General features: G+C 43.4%; 1 protein-coding gene across 2 annotated transcripts in view; it reads left to right on the top strand.

The window, feature by feature from the left end:
* Positions 1 to 691: 691 nt before the first annotated feature.
* IGF2BP3 (insulin like growth factor 2 mRNA binding protein 3) overlaps positions 692 to 18323 on the top strand; it is a 114249-nt gene continuing 96617 nt past the window's right edge. The window contains exons 1-3 of one of the 2 annotated variants that reach the window (XM_074574847.1): positions 692 to 828; positions 1333 to 1554; positions 2923 to 2983. In XM_074574847.1, the coding sequence (XP_074430948.1) occupies positions 1380 to 1554; positions 2923 to 2983 (236 nt within the window). In that variant the 5' untranslated portion in view covers positions 692 to 828; positions 1333 to 1379. Of the gene's footprint in view, positions 829 to 1193; positions 1555 to 2922; positions 2984 to 18323 lie in introns of those variants that run through there. The other variant, XM_074574846.1, reaches the window with a different exon arrangement.

Here is an 18323-nt window from a genome sequence, read left to right as displayed (position 1 = left end):
GCCCCAGGAATCTCCCCTTCTTCATCATCCCCCAACTCTCCTCCACCCCTTTGTCTTTTCTGGGGTGGGTGTTTTTTGGTGTTGTGTTTTTTTTCTTTTTTCCTTCTCCCCCTCCCCCTTTCTCCTCCTTTCCGTAAGGCTCAGCGCAAGGGGCACTGCGAGCGATGCAGACACATTACCATACGGGGCTCCTCCGAGGGACCCTCCGCCCCCGCAGCCCCCCAGCACGCAGCCGCGGCGGCGGGAGCGGATCCCCGCTCTCCCCCCCCCCAGCCTGCCCCCGCACCCCCTCCCCCCCTTCTTTCTCCTCCTCCTCCCCCCCCCCCCCTGCGCCCCACGGTGCCGGGGAGCGGGATCGCCCAGGCACGACCCCAATGAATAATCCCCACAGCCTGGCACGGCGGGGGAGGAGCGGAGCGGGGCGGGGGGGGGGGTGGGCATTGCGGTGCCTTTTCCCCTCCCTCCCCGGGATCACACCCCGCTCGCACGGGGGGGGGAGGTGCGCCCGCCCAGCCGTTTTTGAGCGGCGGGGGCGCGGGGAGCGGACTCCCCCGGCGGAAGGGCAGAGGCGGCGCAGACCGGAGCAGGGCCGGCGCCCACCCAGCTCCGGTTTCCCCTTCCCTCCGCCCCTCTCTAAACTTGTCCTGTCCTGTCCAGCCTCCCCCCACCCCACCCCCTCCCCGTCCTTCACCCCGGCCCTCCTCCTCCTCCTCCGTGAGTGTGTGTGCGCGCCCCATCCACTCGCTAATTGAAGAGCTGGGATTCCTCACGTGAGAAGTTGATTTGTAGTTTGAACACGTGGCTCATTCAAAAAGCCGGAATATTCAAGTAATTTTTTTTTTTCTCTCTCCCTCCCTCCTTCCCTCCCCCCTCCCCTCCTCTGTGTGGTGGCTTTTTTTTTTTTTTTTTTTAATACTGAGAGGCGGCGCCTGCACGCACGTAGTGTGACATTTTCATAGTCCGCCTGCTGCTGCCAAAGGGGCTCGGGGGCAAGACAAAAAAAGTAGTTGGTTTTTTCTTTTTTTTTTTCTTTCTTCCCCTCCCCTCCTCCTTTTCCTCTCCTCAGCCCGCCATCCGCGGCCCGGCGCTGGGTGTTTCCCCCGCGCCCCCCATGCGCCCGGGTAGCACGGCAGGCACTTAGGGCTCCCGTTTGGCTACGCTTTTTTTTTTTTTTTTTTTTTTTTTTTTTTTTTACCCCTTGAGAGAGAGAGAGAGGGAGGGACACAAGCTGCAGATCTGATTTTTTTTTTTCCCTCCCCTGTCCTCTCTCTCTCTCCTTCCTCCATCGCATTTTGTTTTATTTCCCCCTTCCTCCCCACCTCCTCTCGCAAGACGAGGGTTGCAGCCCGCGGTGCGCGCCTCCCCGAGCCGCCAGGAAGATGAACAAGCTCTACATCGGCAACCTCGGCGAGAACGTCAGCGCCCTCGACCTGGAAAGTCTCTTTAAAGACTCCAAGATCCCCTTCTCGGGCCAGTTCCTGGTGAAGACGGGGTACGCCTTCGTGGACTGCCCCGACGAGAGCTGGGCCATGAAGGCCATCGAGGCACTTTCAGGTGAGCGGCCCCTCCGCCACCCCCCTCCCCGCAGCCCCGACGGCTCCCGCCGCCCGCGCTCCTCCGCGGCCGCGGAGCTGCTGCAGCGGCGGGCTGGGCCGCGCCGCCGGCCGGGGGGGGAGGCTGATGGGGATGGGGGGGGGGTCCCCCGCTACCCTGCCCACCCCCCTCCTCGCCCCCAGGTGAGGCGCAAACTGTTGTTTTCCTATCGCGGCCGGAGCCGCCCGGCCTTCCCGCGGAGGCTTTGCGCGGCGGCGGCCCCCCGGGAGGAGCCAGTCCGGCGTGGCGGGGGAGTGGGGCCGGGGAGGGGCGGGAGCCTGGGTCCACGGACCCGCGGCGCGGCGGCTCCCATGTTTTTCCACACCCCACGGCCAGCCCTGCCCGGCCGGGGGCCCTCACTGCATTGGGAAGGGGGCGGCGGGCGCGGGGAGGAGGGGGCGGGCTGCGGGCGCGGAGCCCTGCGCGGGGCGCTCTGTACACCCCCACCACCCCCGTTAGGCACAGCTGGACCTCCCCCTCCCCCCCCCCCCCTCCCCCGGCGTCCGCAGCCCCTTCGCAGGGGCCGCCTCCCCCCGGAGCGGGCTGGGGCTCCCCGCGGCTTGGCGCAGGCCGCGGGGCTGGGGGCGAGCCGCCGAATTGCCCCAAAGTTGGGAAGGGGGTGGGGGAGAACCCTGGCTGCCCCCCCGCCCCCGTCCTCCTCGCTGCCCTGCTATTTATTTCGGTTTCTCTTCGCTGCTCTCACGCACCCATCACCGCCTCCAGCAGCGCGCCGGCTCCTGGCCCCGACATCCTGTTTTTGCGTGCTAAAAAAAAAAAAAAAAAAAAAAAAATTTAAATTAAAAAATGTATTTTCTTTCTTTCCCCCCCGCCCCGCGTGAAGCGGCTTTGCGGAGGTCTGGTGGGAGAGGCTCCCTCGGAAAAGATGGGCTCGGGCTGTGCTCGGTGTCTCCTTTCGGCTGCCTTCCCGCCCGCTTCCGCGCAGAGAACCGCCCGAAGTTGGAGGCCCGGCGGCGCGGAGGGCGGCGGGGGCTCCCCGCTCTCCCTCCCCGAGACGGGGCTGAGCCCGGCTCACACTCACCCCCTTTCCTGGGAGATCGGGGCTGGGGCGGAGGAAGAGGCTCCGCCGAGGGCAGCCCCGGCTCCCCCGCGGCGGCGGCGGCGGCTCCGGCTCGGCCGCGGGCGCCGGGGCTGTGTCGTCTTCCCGGGAGCCGGGTCCCCGCTCCGCCGGTGGCCGGGTCGCCGGTGAATGGGGCTAACGTGTTGCGCTCCCGTCTTTCCGCTGTACACCCCTGCAAACCCACCCCGGGGGACGGGGACGACGCACAGCCGCGCTCAGATATTTTTTCCCCCCTTTCTCTATCTCTGCAGGTAAAGTGGAGCTGCATGGGAAACTCATAGAAGTTGAACATTCAGTCCCTAAAAGACAAAGGTAATTTATTTTTATTTCTTTCCCCCCCGCCCACCCTCCTTGCACTCAGTTAGCCAGTGAGAAGCAATTTGAAAAATGCTTAGGTTCGTGTTTCTCCTCCTTGTAGATAAATGAAACGCTTTCTTAAACCCACAGGCGTCCACTCTCTGCTGTCCTAGAGGTTTTCTAGAATCACCCCGTGTATTTCTAATGTAGCGTCTTGGCCGGGCAACAGTGGTGGTATTTAATTTATTTATTAAAAAAAAAAAACCTTTTGTGAGAGAAGCAAGTTATTGTGGTCTGATGGCAAACGACTGTGGAGATTTTAAAATTTAAAGTTCCGTGAGAAGAGTTAAAACCTAGGTGTTAGGAGGAAATGAAATGTGGTGTTGTGAAGTGTGTAACGGGCAAGCACATGAGCTTTACTCCAGCAACAAAAAGCATCTTGTAAATACACTGGTATACATATTTTTTTTGATCCTGCCATGTTGGAGTCTGCAGCATCTTATAGGCACGTAGTAGAAGTCTCATCTGTGTTTGAGAGGATTTTTCATCACTGTTTTGAGCTGGTCTATAGAAGCAGCAGGAGAATGACTTCTTCCCAATAAGGACAGGATTTATGCATCCTTAATTTCTAAACGTATGTTTAATTTTTGCAAGGTAGTAATTTTCTTGGGCCTCATGTAAAAAAGCTATACTTGCAATAAAGCAGGGTAGTATTTTTATACTGCCTACAGCAATTCAGCCTGCTTCTTTCACAAATACTTAGATTATAGAAAACCTGGCGTGCATGAGAGAGTAAAAGCAAAATAGATCAAACTTTCCACGTGCTTGTTCCTGTACTCCATTATTCAATCTGGGAAGTATGTCTGTCTGTATAACTTTGTTAAAAGGGGTTTCTACTATTTCAGGGTTATTTTAAAAAGTACATTCTTTTTAAAATACTTGATTTGAAAAGGTGAATTAGCTGTCTTGATGGGCATTGTATCTTGGTATTATGAGAATTAGAAGTTTAGTCACTATTTAGTGTTAGAGGAAAGCTTCACTTGAGAAAGTATGTTGGATTTCTGCTCCAGTAAAGCGGTGGGGGAAGCCACTCTCTGGACCAATTCATGGGTTGCTAATCTTTATGGTTATATTTATTTGATGCTTTTCATTTGAAATTAATATGCTGTATGTGCTCTTTCTCATTTAATATGCAAGGTATATGGCTTTGATTTACAGCAGCCTACATTTCAGATCTTTTGTGTATAGAAATACTGTTGTAAATGGAGTATATTTTTAGATTTAAGGAGAAAATTCCATGGGATGTATGAGAATTGGTAGTTTCCTATTAGTCTGTGTAATAAATAAATTTATTATCATGCTTTTTAATCTTAAGCTTGCACGAGTAGTATTCTATTTATGCTGTAAATTTGAAATCACTGGTGGCTCTCCCAACTCTTTTTTTTCTTTTATCATTGTTTAATGTGTTTAAGAGTATTTCCCTGTTCTTTTAGCTGTCAGCTGAAATGGTATAAAAGTCCATTCTTTGTATTGGGTAGCATGTCTTCCTATTTGTGAACTAGTAATTATCAGAAACATGCATCTGTCTGTAACTTGTTGAAAAGAATTCTGCACTGAACTTAAGCACTTTTCTAGGCATGCGTTGCCTACATGTAGGCATAATATTGAAAAAACTGCAAATGTAATTGTATCAGCATACCCCTATTGCTTCCCTCAAAGCCCATATTTGTTAAAACACAGCTTCATCAAGCAGTATCACGTTGGAATGTATCAGATATAGTTCAGATTTATACTGCTGTTTAACAGAAAATTAAATTGCATTTGTCATAACTGCACTTCCTTCCCCTTTGTTTCCGCTCCTCCTCTCCCAAAATCAAATATAGAAAGCCACTTAAAATGCATTCAGTGGCCTCCATATGTAAAAGGGACTCTCTTGTTCCTTTTATAGATGTCTAATGCTTTTCATTTTTGGGGGTGGGTCAAAAAGTTGGAGATTTTTTTTTTCCATGCCTCTAAACATTGCTTACTGGGCAGCTATTTAGAGTTGTTAGGTACGTGTAAAACCACAGTTTTCAAATGTTGAGCGTTTTGGTGAAACTGGTTATTAAGACTCTTTCAAAGTAACTTATTTGAAGTCTTTGTATCTTTTTATACAAGGGGAAGGTATAGGCAGCTGGGGTGGGGGGTGGTGGTGTGGTGGTGGTGTGTGTTGCCCACCCAGTGTGTTTGCAGGCTGCAAGGCCGGGGAGCGCTTTCCAGAGAGCCCTGTGCTCGCTCTCCGGCCTGGGAGATACAGTGGGAGCAGTGACGCCATTTGGGGGGGGGGGGGCGGGCAGGGGAAGCAAAAAGGAGTGGATGTATTGAGTCTGTCTTTCAGCATGAGCGTACGATTAATAGTTTGGTCAAATGATTACTTCATAAGAGCAAAAGTTGTTTTCTAGCACACTGAAATTATTCAATATGTTGTATTGACCTCTGCTGCTGTGAGGTTGCTTCGTGGAGAGTCCTGGCTCCCCTCCTTAAATATGATTTTTTTAAAATTTTTTTTTTTTGTGAGAGTTCATATATTATCACTCACAGAGGTAGTTTGGGGCTATCTTTCTCCAGGGGCGGCTGAGGTGTACGGGAGGAAAAGGGTAAGGGTTTGGTAATCCATATCCTTGTCACATAAAGGAAGGTCAAGAGGTGGTGTCAGCTAGGGTTGCCATAAAGTTGAGCTGAATCCAGAAGATGGTGGAGTGTGCCTGGCTTGTTAGTCAGGGCGAAATTCTTGGGCCCAGTAGTCACTGCATTCCAGCCCTTGCTGGATCTTCAGATTTGAAGTGGGCACACCCAGGTTTGCAAAATTACCTTCCTACCTGCTGTGGAAGGAAGGAGAGAGCCCCTGTGTGGCTTCCTCCCTCCTCTCCCCCCCTGGAAGCGTTTAAAACCAGACAAGGGGATACGCTGCCGTTGAAAGAAGGGGCCTGGCCAAGGTTTCCTTGATGGAAGGGTGGAGAATTATTTTGGGGGAGGTGCAAAGTATTTAATAAGCTCAGAGTAGATTCCTGACTTACTATTGAAATCTCGAGGGAATGCCAAAGGAATGCAGCACTTCTGCATTCAGACCCCTTGGTGTGGAGGAAGGCTATTGCAATATTTAAAGGTTTAGGTCACTTTATGCAAAAGTTGGAGAAGGCATTGTAATAATTCTGACTGCTAGTCACGCTCTGCGAGGGAAGGCAGGGCACTGTTAGTCACGATCACTTCTTAGATGGGTTTTCTTCTCGCAAAGCAGCAATGCGGGAGGAGGGTGGTGGCAGCCCATAGTGTACACGCGCCCGTGCCCATGAAACTTGTGGTGTGAGGCTTTGGGTACTACTTCCCCGCAATCCAAGAGCAGCTGGTATCTCGCAAGGCGATGTACGCCGCAATCTGATTATTCAAATGTCCCTGATGTCATTTGTGCATGACGAGGGGGGAGGGCAGGCGCTAACTCTGGGCACCTGGGGATGTGCCTGGTGCAGTCTCCTGGCTTCCACCTCCAGGTGGGCTTCCTACCCAGACCTGGTCCACCATGTCTGCTCCTGGGGCCTTCAGGGGCCTAAAATGCTCACACCATCTCAATTGTTGTAACGATGAGGTGTTTTTTTCCAATTAGAAGGCTAATTTTTTTTTTTTATTCCACACCCCCACCTCGAGGTCTCTTTGAGAAAATAAATTCACTCTGTCTCTTCTGGGGGGGTTGTTTGGAAGAGGAGCGGGAGAAGAGGGTAGCAAAGGTGCATCTCGTAGGTAGTGCTGCCTCTTAACGAGCTGCAATGACCTGCCAGCTGCTTCACTTCTAATGCTGAAGTATCTGAAGGCTGATTTGAGGAAAACAGGCCCCAAATACCTCATGCAACCATCTCTGTTCCAGGGGCGAGCATTACCCTGTTGGATGGGCAGGGGATTGTGTTGCTAATTTTCAGTATAATGAGGGTTTGTATCTTGTGTGCGCAGGGCGGTGGGAACGGCTTCGGGCGGCTAAAGTATGTATGGTGGCTACAATGGTCACAGTTATTAAAAAAAAAAATATAGTGGCATTGATTTTTAGTTTTGCTTCTCTAAATGTCAAGCAGGGAGAAACGTGCTGCATGTAAGAAGATATGATAGAAAATATGTCACTTATTAGCCATATTTCTGCTCTTTTTCGCTGAAAAAGGCGGAGGACTGAGCCTGGGTCCAAACTAGAATGTTTTTGAGAGTGAAGGGCCAAAACTTTGCATACTGATTTTGGGTTTTTATTCACTGTTTCCACACTTATTTTTGCAGATGTGAACAGGAAATTAATTTTTTCTTTCTTTTTTTTTAATCTTTGAAAGTTTACAATTAGAGTGGAAACAAACCTGGAGAGTTGTGGTGATTCCTACATGGACAATAAGTTGTTATGGCAAGAACAGATAGTTCTTCACTAACCACGTTAACTATTATGTTGTTGGGAGTTTAATTTTTATAACTCTTCATACTGTTTGATCGTTAATAAAAAAAAATAAAAATCCCTTCTTGTTGAAGCTTTTAAAAGCTAAGCTGGAGTATGTGAAACACTGCATTAAATGCATGTCCTGAAAGGTTGGTCCTGCTCTCTTATTGCTATCTTCCCTTTATAGATGGTACCCTGAGAACATACTTCTAGTGGACCTTAAATTGTGCGTAGATACGGTAAATTTTGGAGGGGTGGAATAAAAAATAACATTTTGGCAGTGTAGTTCAAGGGTAGTAAAATATAATCAGGAAATGTTTAAATTTTTTTATTTCTCGCTTCCCCCCACCCCCAAACATGGGGTAATAACATTTTCCACATTTTTGAGACCCTGAAGGTGGTATTTTTGTGAAATGGGGCTGTGTTCATTTCAGTTGCTCTTTTAAGTGCAGCGCATAGGACTCTACAGTGCTGGAGTCCTTTTATGGCTTCTGGCTAGCTACTGGGTGGACTTCAAATGCTTAGTTTTGACCTGCAAAATTCTTAAATGCCCTGAGATTTGCCTACCTAACAGAAAACTTGAAGCTTCCGATAGTGGCCATGAGAGAAGGACCCAGGTGGAATTAAAATACACCTTATACTTAACCACAGACAGGGGCAGCCCTTCAGGGAACCTCACAAAAAAGATTCTTTGCTCCTTAAACCTGCTCCTCTCCTTAATGTCATTTTAGCTTTTAGGTTTTTTATCCCCCTGGGATTTTGGTAACAAATACATAGTGCCATGGAGCACAGTTAAAGCCTCTTTTCCAGTGATTTCATCCTTACATGAGCCCAGTGAGATGAGCACAGGGCAACATTGATGAGGGATTTTTTTTTTTCTTGTAATTGAAGAGTCAAATTTATTATTGGAATTTGGTTATTCAGAATCAGAAAATAGATGGAGAATGAGTGCAAGAATTAAATGCTGTAAAATCTAAGTAAAGAGGATTACTTTTCATGTTTTATAGAGGGATAGGTGGAAAAGCGTGAATAGGAATGATGCACTTGGCAATACTGAGGTGCCTTATGTAGTTCCATAGTGCTTCAATATGATTCTCTTTTAATCTGCGTTCTTTCATTTTTGTTTTCATACGCAAAATGTTTATTTGCATGTCAGTCCATTCTTTATCTCAAATGATGCAGAGTATAGACTTATATGTTGTTATATGCTAATTACTGTTGAAAGCTAAGATAAAACCTTAAATTTTCCTTTTGTCTAGAAATGTGACATTGTTACCAGAAATACTCGTGTGTTGTTTTGTAGTTTTAGTCTGAGGCTTCTCTCCCTATCTTTTTTTTTTTCTTTCTTTTCTGGGTATGTCAAGTATATGCACTTGTATGCCTTCCCATCCTGCATCTTTTGTATTAGTCTTACTTTTGCTGTCCAAATAAAGAAAATATTGTTAAATATACTGTCCAAAATCTCCCCAGCTGTCTGGGGTTGGGGTGTACTGGGGAGGTCAGTAAACCCCGGTGCTTACTGGTGCCACCCAGCCTCTCTGGGCACGTTTATCCTTGTGGGTACTTCAGTGGCAGTTTTTTCTTCTCATCACCTGGAATAAGCAATTTGGCTTTGAAAAGTTTCTGTATGGGAGCCAGCTCCTGTGTGTTTGGGCATGTTTCAGGTAATTGACAAAAAATATAGTTATTGTATTCTCTCCTGGTTTGGCTTCTTTCTAGGTCTGCAATATTGCTCTATGAGTGCATATTGAAAGATGCATACATTTAACCAAGAAGAAAACCTTGATGTCTGTAGTTGGATACTTAGTGAATAAAGTGTGTTGCTAGGGTCAATATTAGGGTAAATGTTAAGAGTAGGGCCAAAAAAGATGTTTTCCTTCCCCCCCCAAGTGCATGGAAATTTCAAAATGGAAAATTATAATCAATTATAATAATTGTTATTTTGCTGAGGTGTATTATCATGGCAGCTGGCACAAGAGAAACCTGTAGTATAAAAGCTGTCTCCTGTGCAATGTAGCCTTAGCAGCCATGTGCCTCTTCGTGGTGCGGTGAAATCAGCGTGAACTAAAACTATTCTTTTGCAAATCTGGATGGAAAAGTGCCTTTAACAGGTAAAATTAAGTTCAGATTTGGATAAGAGCACAGATATCAATGAGTCAAAGAGGGATTCTTGGGTATGGGACTAAGTATTGAAATGAAACTCTCTTGAAATGAAAGGTCTTCCGCTGGGAAGGGCCTTACTCCGTTTTAATTTTTTTGGTGTCTTGATCACTGTGTGACTGTAGTCTGAATGGTGAGAAATAACGCAGAGAAATGTTTCAAAGAGAATGCCTGTGTATATGTGTCTCTCTGTGTGTGTATATATATATATACACACACACTCTTGCATTTTAAAATATTATATTACCATAAAATAATTTTCAGTTTAAGAAGAGACCAGCTAAAAATATCTGGAGAATTTACAAAAATAGTAAGGTTGGTTGTGTTTGTTTTTTTTTTTTTTGCAAGTACTAGTACACTTGAATACAACTGGAGCTGAATGTTCACTTTTGAAAGATTAACTTTCATGCTCAGCTGAACTTTAGGAACGCTATTTTAAAATATGTAGTCTACACCATGTGTCTAATACATTTTTCTCCTTAGTGAAAATAGCTGTGCTTTATTGTTTTGGTAAATTGAGTTTATTTTTAAATGTTAAATGTACAGGTCCTGTAAGTTATCCCTCAAAAATGGAGCTTGCTTCACCTTAATGGAACCTTAAATATTGTAGTGCAGAAATCAAAATTCCAGTTACAGGGAACTCCAGTCTGGGTGAACAAAAATTTCTGTGGATAAAATCTTAAGTTATTAGTTGGGTTCACAGTGACATATTTTCCTGAAACTTCATGTTAAATGGCAGTTGGGGGGGAAGTAAAAAGCTTATTGTGCTTGGATTTGGAATTATCTGTTAAATATCTAGCCTGCGTGGATCAAGGTGGGAATGTAATTTTCCAGGAAAAAGCCGGGTGGGAGGGCTAGCTATGAGAAGGAGGCGGGGTGGGGGGGAACACCCAAAAAAACCCAAGACAATCCGTACTGTTGCTGCACACAACTCTCATCCTGGGGCCCGATCCTGTGCCATTGCTGCCCCTCTCCCCTGCCCTAGGAGGAAATCCTCAGTGTGGGCTGTGGGGAGACTCTTGAGAAAGAGAGTTTGCAAAACTGCTCTTGCTTTGACAGGGAAAATGCACATGTGATCAAGCAAAGGCAAAAGATACAAGTTGGTTTTTTTTTTTAACAGTTACAAAACAGATCATATAGAATTTTTTTTTGCCGATAGAGTGGATTATTTGATTTAGGCATGTAGGGGAGATTCTCTATGTGACGGTGGCTTCCTGGTTACTGTGGAAGAATAGTTCAATTTTTCCTCCTACATCTAGAGTAAAAATTTCAAAACAATGTCTCTTTATGACAGTGCTCGGAAAAACATAATCTGCAGGATGTTTGAGGAATTTAGGTGTTAGTTTAATCCAAGATAATAGACTATGCTTACAATGTAAACCATATCTTGTCTTTTTCCTGATGTGAATTAAAATTCTGATAAACGCGCTTTAAATGATTTTTTTTTCTTTTACTGAAAATTTTGTGGTAACCTTAAGTGATGGTTAGAAAAAAACACGAAAATTTATTTGTCTGTGTCTTGGAATATTGTTACTAATTTTGAAATAATTCTTCAGATGAGTTTGCTAGCTGTGTACCGGGGTCACACAGGTTCTCCTTGCCATCAAGGCGCTGGTCTGTTGTTACAGATGTGCACTGCTGTGCTGTAAAGGGCACATGGGTCTTTCCTACCCAGGGAACTGGATCCCTGAACGAGCCACATCTTCCTTTGTGGAAAGCCAGCACCCTGGGGTGCAGAGGGAGCTATGCGCCAGGGTTGAGTGAGAGGGATTCAATGCTAAGTGTCTCTTCGAGGTATTGATCACAGCGGGTGCTGATCAACAACAACAGTTCTCATACGGTGAGCTTTGCGTTGATAGGAATTCGGTTATTTTAGCAAGTTACAGGTGGTGGTGGGCAGTAGCATAATTTGGTGACAGAGGGCTAAAAAACTGCCATTGCTAATTAGGAGGTACTCCTTTGGACCCTAACAGAAGGGCTGGAATATGTCCTCGATACTGGTTTGTTACTTGATCGTATGAACTTTGCACCTGCGCAGAAATTCTTAATGTGGGATATTTTTAAGTGCAATTTTTAAGGATGATAGGCATTTAACACTGTCTACAAATGGAGATTCTCTTTCAATTTCAAATAGGTACTCAGAGATGGTAAGCGTGTAGTTTAACTTGTGGTCTGTAGATTTACTAACACGTAATGAAGGAACTGGAGGACCTAGGGTACAGCACAGGTATTTCAGTTGATTCTAATAACCTGTACAAAATACATGAGAAATGGACAGTTCTTAAAGTCAGCGCAGAAATATTTTTTTTAAAATACTGTGTACTCATCATGAAATTTCTCTTCAGAATTTAATGCTGGTGCTCAGCAGCTGTGGTGTAAAATTATTCTTATACTGCTAATACTGGTTCATATGAAGATGTACCAAATGCCTATCCTATTAAGCTATTTTTCTTAACCACCACCCCCCCAAAGAAAAAAACCCGAATCCCACAATCAACACTGCATTAAGTTATGGTAGTCAAAAAGTAGGTGACCTTCATTTATTTAAGAGATACTGTTTGTTTCTCAGTGGTGGTCTGAGTCCTAATAGCAAATGTTGAGGTCCTGTCCGGTTTGCTAAATAGTTTTGGGTTGCTTCTTATTTTGTTTGCATTAACAATGTGTTTACTTGGAGTGAGTTATATATCTCTATTTAGAAGTTTTCATTTTTTTCCTGTTAGGCGGATGGGAGGGAATTTTTATAAATAATGTGATTTCTACCCCTTCTTCCACCCTGGCTCCTCTCGTAAATGGGAGAAGTTTGTGGAATATACACCCTTTGTACAACTGGGCTGGATAACAGTTGTTCAATTAAACTCAAATCATGAGCACAATCATCCATTCATGTATGTAGCATGTGCTTAAGCCATATAGAGTTGATGTTATGCACCACTCCTTGAAAGTAATCTTTGGGGAAAAGATTTAGAAGACTTATTATACTTTGTAGAGCCCTTCAAGCTTTTAGACTGAGTTAGATTGCTTTACTTCTGTGTTGGGCTAGCCTCAGTAAAATCATGAAATTGCATTCACTTGCGGTGGTTGGCTTTCGCCTGCCTCTGTGGCAAATAATAAGCTTGTGTACGTTGCTTTTCTTCCCGGCCCTTTCGCTCGCATCACCTGGCCCGCACAGTTTGCTTGCTACGACTGTTAGTGCTTTTTTTTGCATACGTTGGATTAAGTTCGGCATCTTAACGTGAAAATGCTACTTCTGGATGCGTGAATGGCAGCACAGATCCAGCCCTGCACGTGTGGTTACGTCAGTCTCCTGCTGTATAGCAGTGCTGTGTTTTGTACTGCAGCTCTTCAAAATGGCTTTTCAAACGAAAGTTCAAGCTATCTTTAACTTTTTAGCTGTGGAGCGTTGGTGGAAATCGTGTGCGGTTCTGTATTGCAGAAAGCCGCTCTTTGGCGTAGTTCTGACTTGTGTCACTGGGTGTATCGTTTTGGGTGGTACCCTTTTAAAAAAAAAAAAAAAAAGGAGGGGAAAAAAAGAAACGGGGAAAAAAGGCAAGGCTTGGAAAAGTCTGTCCAAAACTTAGTCACGTTTCACCACGATGAAGCCCTGCAAGTTCCCGAGGAAGAAATGGAGCGTGAGCAGTGATAGTCTTCTGGAGGTGGCTGTGGTGTGTGTCCTACCTGATGAGACTTGGGCTAGGTGAGCAGAGCTTTGCCTGGTTTCGGGGGGGTGTGTGTGTGTGGGGGGGGTGCTCAGCAGGTGCCCTGACCTGTTTCTTTTCCCTCTAACATGCAGCTCTATGAACTTCCCTTGTTCTCTGTGGATAACGTGCATGTGCTTATAAACTATTAAAGCACGTCTTTGAGGTTTGGGGGAGGAGAGGGAGGGAGCGATTGCTTTGTTTTGAGGCTTTTCGCGGCTCCAGTTCTGGTTGTTACTGGTAGTTGTCTCTTATTGTGTAGCCCAGTACTAGGCACGAAGCTGATGCCGGCACGGTTTGAAATGAGCTGAATTTTGGGGGGGGTGATAGTGGGGGAGGTGAACAAAGAAGAAATACGAACAGTAGCATTAGTAGAAAATGATCGGTAGCTCCTCATGATGATTTCTTTCTGTGGTTGAATATTTATCTTATAACATCATAGTCTTCCTTGTGCTGATTTTTTTTTAAACTTATTTGTAATTTGGTATATTTAGCTTTGTCCTGCTCTTTTTCTTTAAAATGTTCTTCTCAAATCCTCAATTGTTGGGCATATCTGTATGCAGATAGCATAGTTGAATTTCAAAGCTTTGAAAGACATATTTAAACTGTGCTTTCAGGTAAAAGCAACTTGGTCTACTAGTGGGGGCAGATACCACCTTATTTAAGTATCTTTGCTAACAAATCAGTGCTGTATGATTGTAAAAAGGTAGTAATTACTGCCTTGGTGTGATAATAAGTTTGCACATTTGTATACAAACTAAATTTGAAGTAATTAACTGCTAAATAATTGATTAAACTTGGTCAAAATTATCATCATCATTCATACGAGCTTCGTTCCTAATCTTAATTTAAATGCCTAGTAAAATACTATGCATTTGAAAACTATGAGTTACTAAATGCAAATAACCTTGAAGTTGTTGATGATTAACTTGTAAATTATACTTATGAATTAATTGGTTAGCTGTAGTATGATATAGGCCTTTTCTCTCTGCTTTGAAACTAACTGATCCAAATTTACAATTTTGCTTGGTTTAATACAAAGTGAACTAAGATAGTGTAAATGTTAAATGCTACGCTATATAAAGAGTGTGGTTTTAGCGCAGAAACGTAAGCTATTTTTTGTTCTCTGATCATAACAGTGTATTTAAATTTAACGTGACGGTGAAAAAGTCAATGCTCGCTGTCATCTTCATCCTCAAATCATGCACTATATCCTGTTTTCTGTGAAAAAGGAAATTAAAAATAATGGAGTTATTTAAAAGGTGATAGTGGCTATCCTATAACTGCTTTGTGTGCCACTTCTTGATGTCATGGCAGTTTTTTTTATAGTATTAGGAAGGTAGGGGGAAATTATTAAATATTGACTGTAAAGGTTACTAAAGAAAATACACCTCTTATGTACAAGTAATTTTTCGATGTAACTTGCCTTTGAAAGAAATTGTAAAATTGGAATGTTGCATAATTTAAAATTTGTGAACAATTGAATTTTAGTTGTTGACTTTTCCAGTTGAACAGAACAAAATGATACTCTGAGGCTTTTGTCAAGGCCTTGTATGAAAGCTCAGGGATTGCTTTCATATATTATACCATGTAAGCCTGTGTGCATTAATCAAAGCTGCTATGACAAAAGCACAGAAGATTGTTTTGGTAATTCCTAAAAATGAAGTTTAGTGAAATATATAACTAACAATATTTCTAAAGCAAGTAAATTTAAAAAATTGAGAATGACTCTTCACGCACAACCTGTGATGCTTTAACTATGGTTGTGAATGTGCATTTACTAGTGTAGATGTACTTACCCTGGCCAAAATTACTGCTCTGTAAAAAAAGGAAAAAATAAGCTTTGTAGACAATAGAAAACTTTGCATGGTTGTTATTACTTTATAAACTTAACTTCTTAAAACATGTTAATCAAAAAGTTAATTTTTTTTCTAGGAACCTGTCTTTAGATCAAAACTTAATGTAGAAAATATTGTGTATGTGTGCAAAGTGTGTGTATATTATTAGCTCAGCATCCCAGCCGAAAGATGGTGAATTCCACACTTTGAGGGTTTAAAATTTTTTGAGGGGAGAGTACGCAGTTGTTCTAAATAATACGTAACGTTTTGCCGTAAGTACAGCTATGGAATAATTTTATTTGGTGTGGGTTCTGTCCACGCAATTTTTGTGTAATTGAGTAGGATTTCATTTTTGAGGGAGAACTCTTCAGAGAAAATTACTTAAAAGAAATGACAGTAATGTCTGAAAACCTGAAGCCTATTTTCCTTCTCTTTGCAAGTAATTTAAGTATAGAAAAAACAATGGCTTTTTTTTTAACTCTGCATCTGATGACATTCAGCATAAAAATAACAAAGCCGAACAGCAGAGTGGCCACTTTCTATGACTTTTGGGTTTTGACAGGGCAAGAGAAAAGAGGGAAAAGTATTTGGTGGTGACAGTGCAAACCCCACGCGTTCTAGCACTCCTCTGGTTAGAGGTGTTATATCTCATCTGCTTTAGGTCACTTAATCAGGCCTCTAACTTTAAGGCCATGTGGAATTGCCATTAGTAAGGGCCAGCACTTGAGTGCTATTTCTTCGTGTAGGTATTCAATTAGTTCAACAAAGTGTGCTAGTAAAATAGTTACTAGAGCATCAAAGTGAGAACTGGTATCTGTGCAGTCTTAGTTACCACTTGCAACTTGCATCAGTTTACACTTTAAAAGTTGCTGTTGTCTTTTTTTTTTATTTTGTGTGAATAACGTTTATTGTACTGAATCCATTGAGATGAAATAACTTATTTTAAAGCAAAAATAACAGGATAAGTACAGTAAATCTGACATTTCTTCTGTTGTAAAACTGGTGAAGTTTTCTACTTAATCTATTCCTGTTACTGTGTCTAGAAGATTTAAAAGAAGCTATTTGTCTTGCCAGTGTGTTTTAAACTTTTCTTGGTTTGTCTTGAGGTTGAAGGGTGGAAAGTAGTAATGAGGAAATAGATTTGGTTTTATTTTTTTTAATTTAAAAAGAAAAAAAACACCTTAGTCACATGAGCGGACTACCTGCAGTTCTTTGTACTTTTCTCGTGTGATGAGCATAGTATATCTTTTAAATGCTCAATTATCATGTCAATATAAAGCTGTCCTCTTGTAAAGTTGAGTAATATACATATTTATGAAAAAAGTAATAAAAATGTAAGCTTTGGCCAGAATAGAAGCGGGGTGAAAGCCATGCATGTGTGTGCGTGTACACACACACACTACATTCTTTAAGAGTGGCTTTAAACCCTGGAAAGAGCCTGAGATGTGGGCTGTACATTTGAAAGTGTTGGTTTACACTGTGCTCTTGTTAACTCTGCTTTTGGTTTATTTTGTTTGTTTAAACACTAGGACTTTATTCATATTTTCAGATATTATATAGAAAGTTGCCTAAATGAAGTAGTTTGCCCTTGTTAATATCCTTTTGTATCATGGAAGAGACTTAAAAATGCTATTGAGCCTGTCTGTTAGCTGAAGTTTACATATACACTTAAAATCAGACTAAGCAAGACTTTTCATTTATTCCTGTTATAGTGTGTAAGCTCTTCGAAGTTAGATGGTGCAGCACGAGTGTTTCAGTGTGTTAGTATTTCCTGGACCCCACAGGAACCTTAATTTACTGTGATCGCTTTAGGAATTGGTACATTAATTTGCGTCTTTTTTTTTTTTTTTGTGTAAAGTAGCCTGAGAGAGGCAGCAAACAGGCTTTTCTTTAAAAACTCTGTGAGTGGGGTGAAACTGCCAGGCAGTGGAGAACTATGCACTGGCGTGGGTCCCTCAACTACCCTGACACCTCCCTCAGTTTAAACTGTAATGTAGCTTGCTCTCAACCTGAAAGGTTTAAATCAGGTATTAAATGGCAAAAAAAGTAGCAAATAGAGGTTCCCGTCTCTTTGAGCCTTTGTGACAGAGGTCTTGCGATCATACACGTATAGTATAGGACAAGCAACTCTTGCTATTTTATTTCCAGCCTTATTTTTCTTCTCTTCCACCCCCCCCAAACCTGAACTAAATTTGACTGGTTCATCTGGAGCATAAAGTGAACTTAAACTGAGTATGAACTACTTTAGTTTCACTTGAGCCTGACCTGAAAGAGACCGAAATGGGTTACACTCCCTGACTATAGCTGTGGTGAAAGGAGCCTGGAAAGCATTTCCGATGTTCTCTGCAAAACAGTCTCGTGGTTGAGCAAGTTGGTCTTGGGAGCATGGTGGCTACTGAGTTTGTCTATGAACATTGGTAATTTTATTTAGATATTTCCATCTGAGAGGGGTGAATCACTGAGCTATTGTAAAGACAAGATCTAATCTGGTGCCGTACCTCCCGTACCAAAAAAAAGTTGCCAAAACTTTTACATGGTACGTGCTATCTGTGTCACTTATTTCCATGGGGATTCTAACTGATGTGCAAACTTCGGTGGAGTAAGTGATGGTAGTAGGGAAGAGATGCAGAATGAAAGCACTGTGGGGGTATATCCAGCAGCTGCTTTGCAGAACAAAGTACCTTGTTGGCTTTTTTAATTAGTCAAGTCTTGGTACCCTTTTTTGCTTTTTGACACTGAAGTATCCTACACCATTTCTTTGTCCTCCTTGGGCTCTTTAAAAGGAGTTGAATTCACTGAAAATAAAATAATAAAAAAAAAAAAATCTATTTTGATTTCCCTATCTAGAGCTCCCCAGCCCCTAACTTGGCCACGTATTGCAGGGACATCATGCACAAGTTTCAGTCTAGAGCTGCTTCTTACAGCTGATGTAAAACTTCGCAGTTAGTCCGTAATGGAAATATTGACTGCTTCAACTCAGAGCCCCTGTGGGCACTAGGGAAAGAGGTGAAGGGAGAGAAGAAGCCTTTAGCTATTTTGGTGGCTGAAGGAGAGGAGGGGTGAGGAGGAGAAAGATAAAAGATGAGCATTGTGTCCCATCATTAGGGGATTACTAGTTCATACCAGTTAGGAATTTAAATAGACAATTTTGTTTTTGCATATTTAGAAGCACTTTTGCATTTAAAGATGTTATTTTCAGGCTTTCGTATATCTCCTGAGTG

The sequence above is a fragment of the Larus michahellis genome, chromosome 2, assembly GCF_964199755.1.
Source record: "Larus michahellis chromosome 2, bLarMic1.1, whole genome shotgun sequence".
In the NCBI taxonomy this organism is placed as follows: domain Eukaryota; kingdom Metazoa; phylum Chordata; class Aves; order Charadriiformes; family Laridae; genus Larus; species Larus michahellis.
The sequence above is the reverse complement of the archived record's forward strand: the minus strand, read 5'-3'. Positions and strand labels throughout refer to the sequence as shown.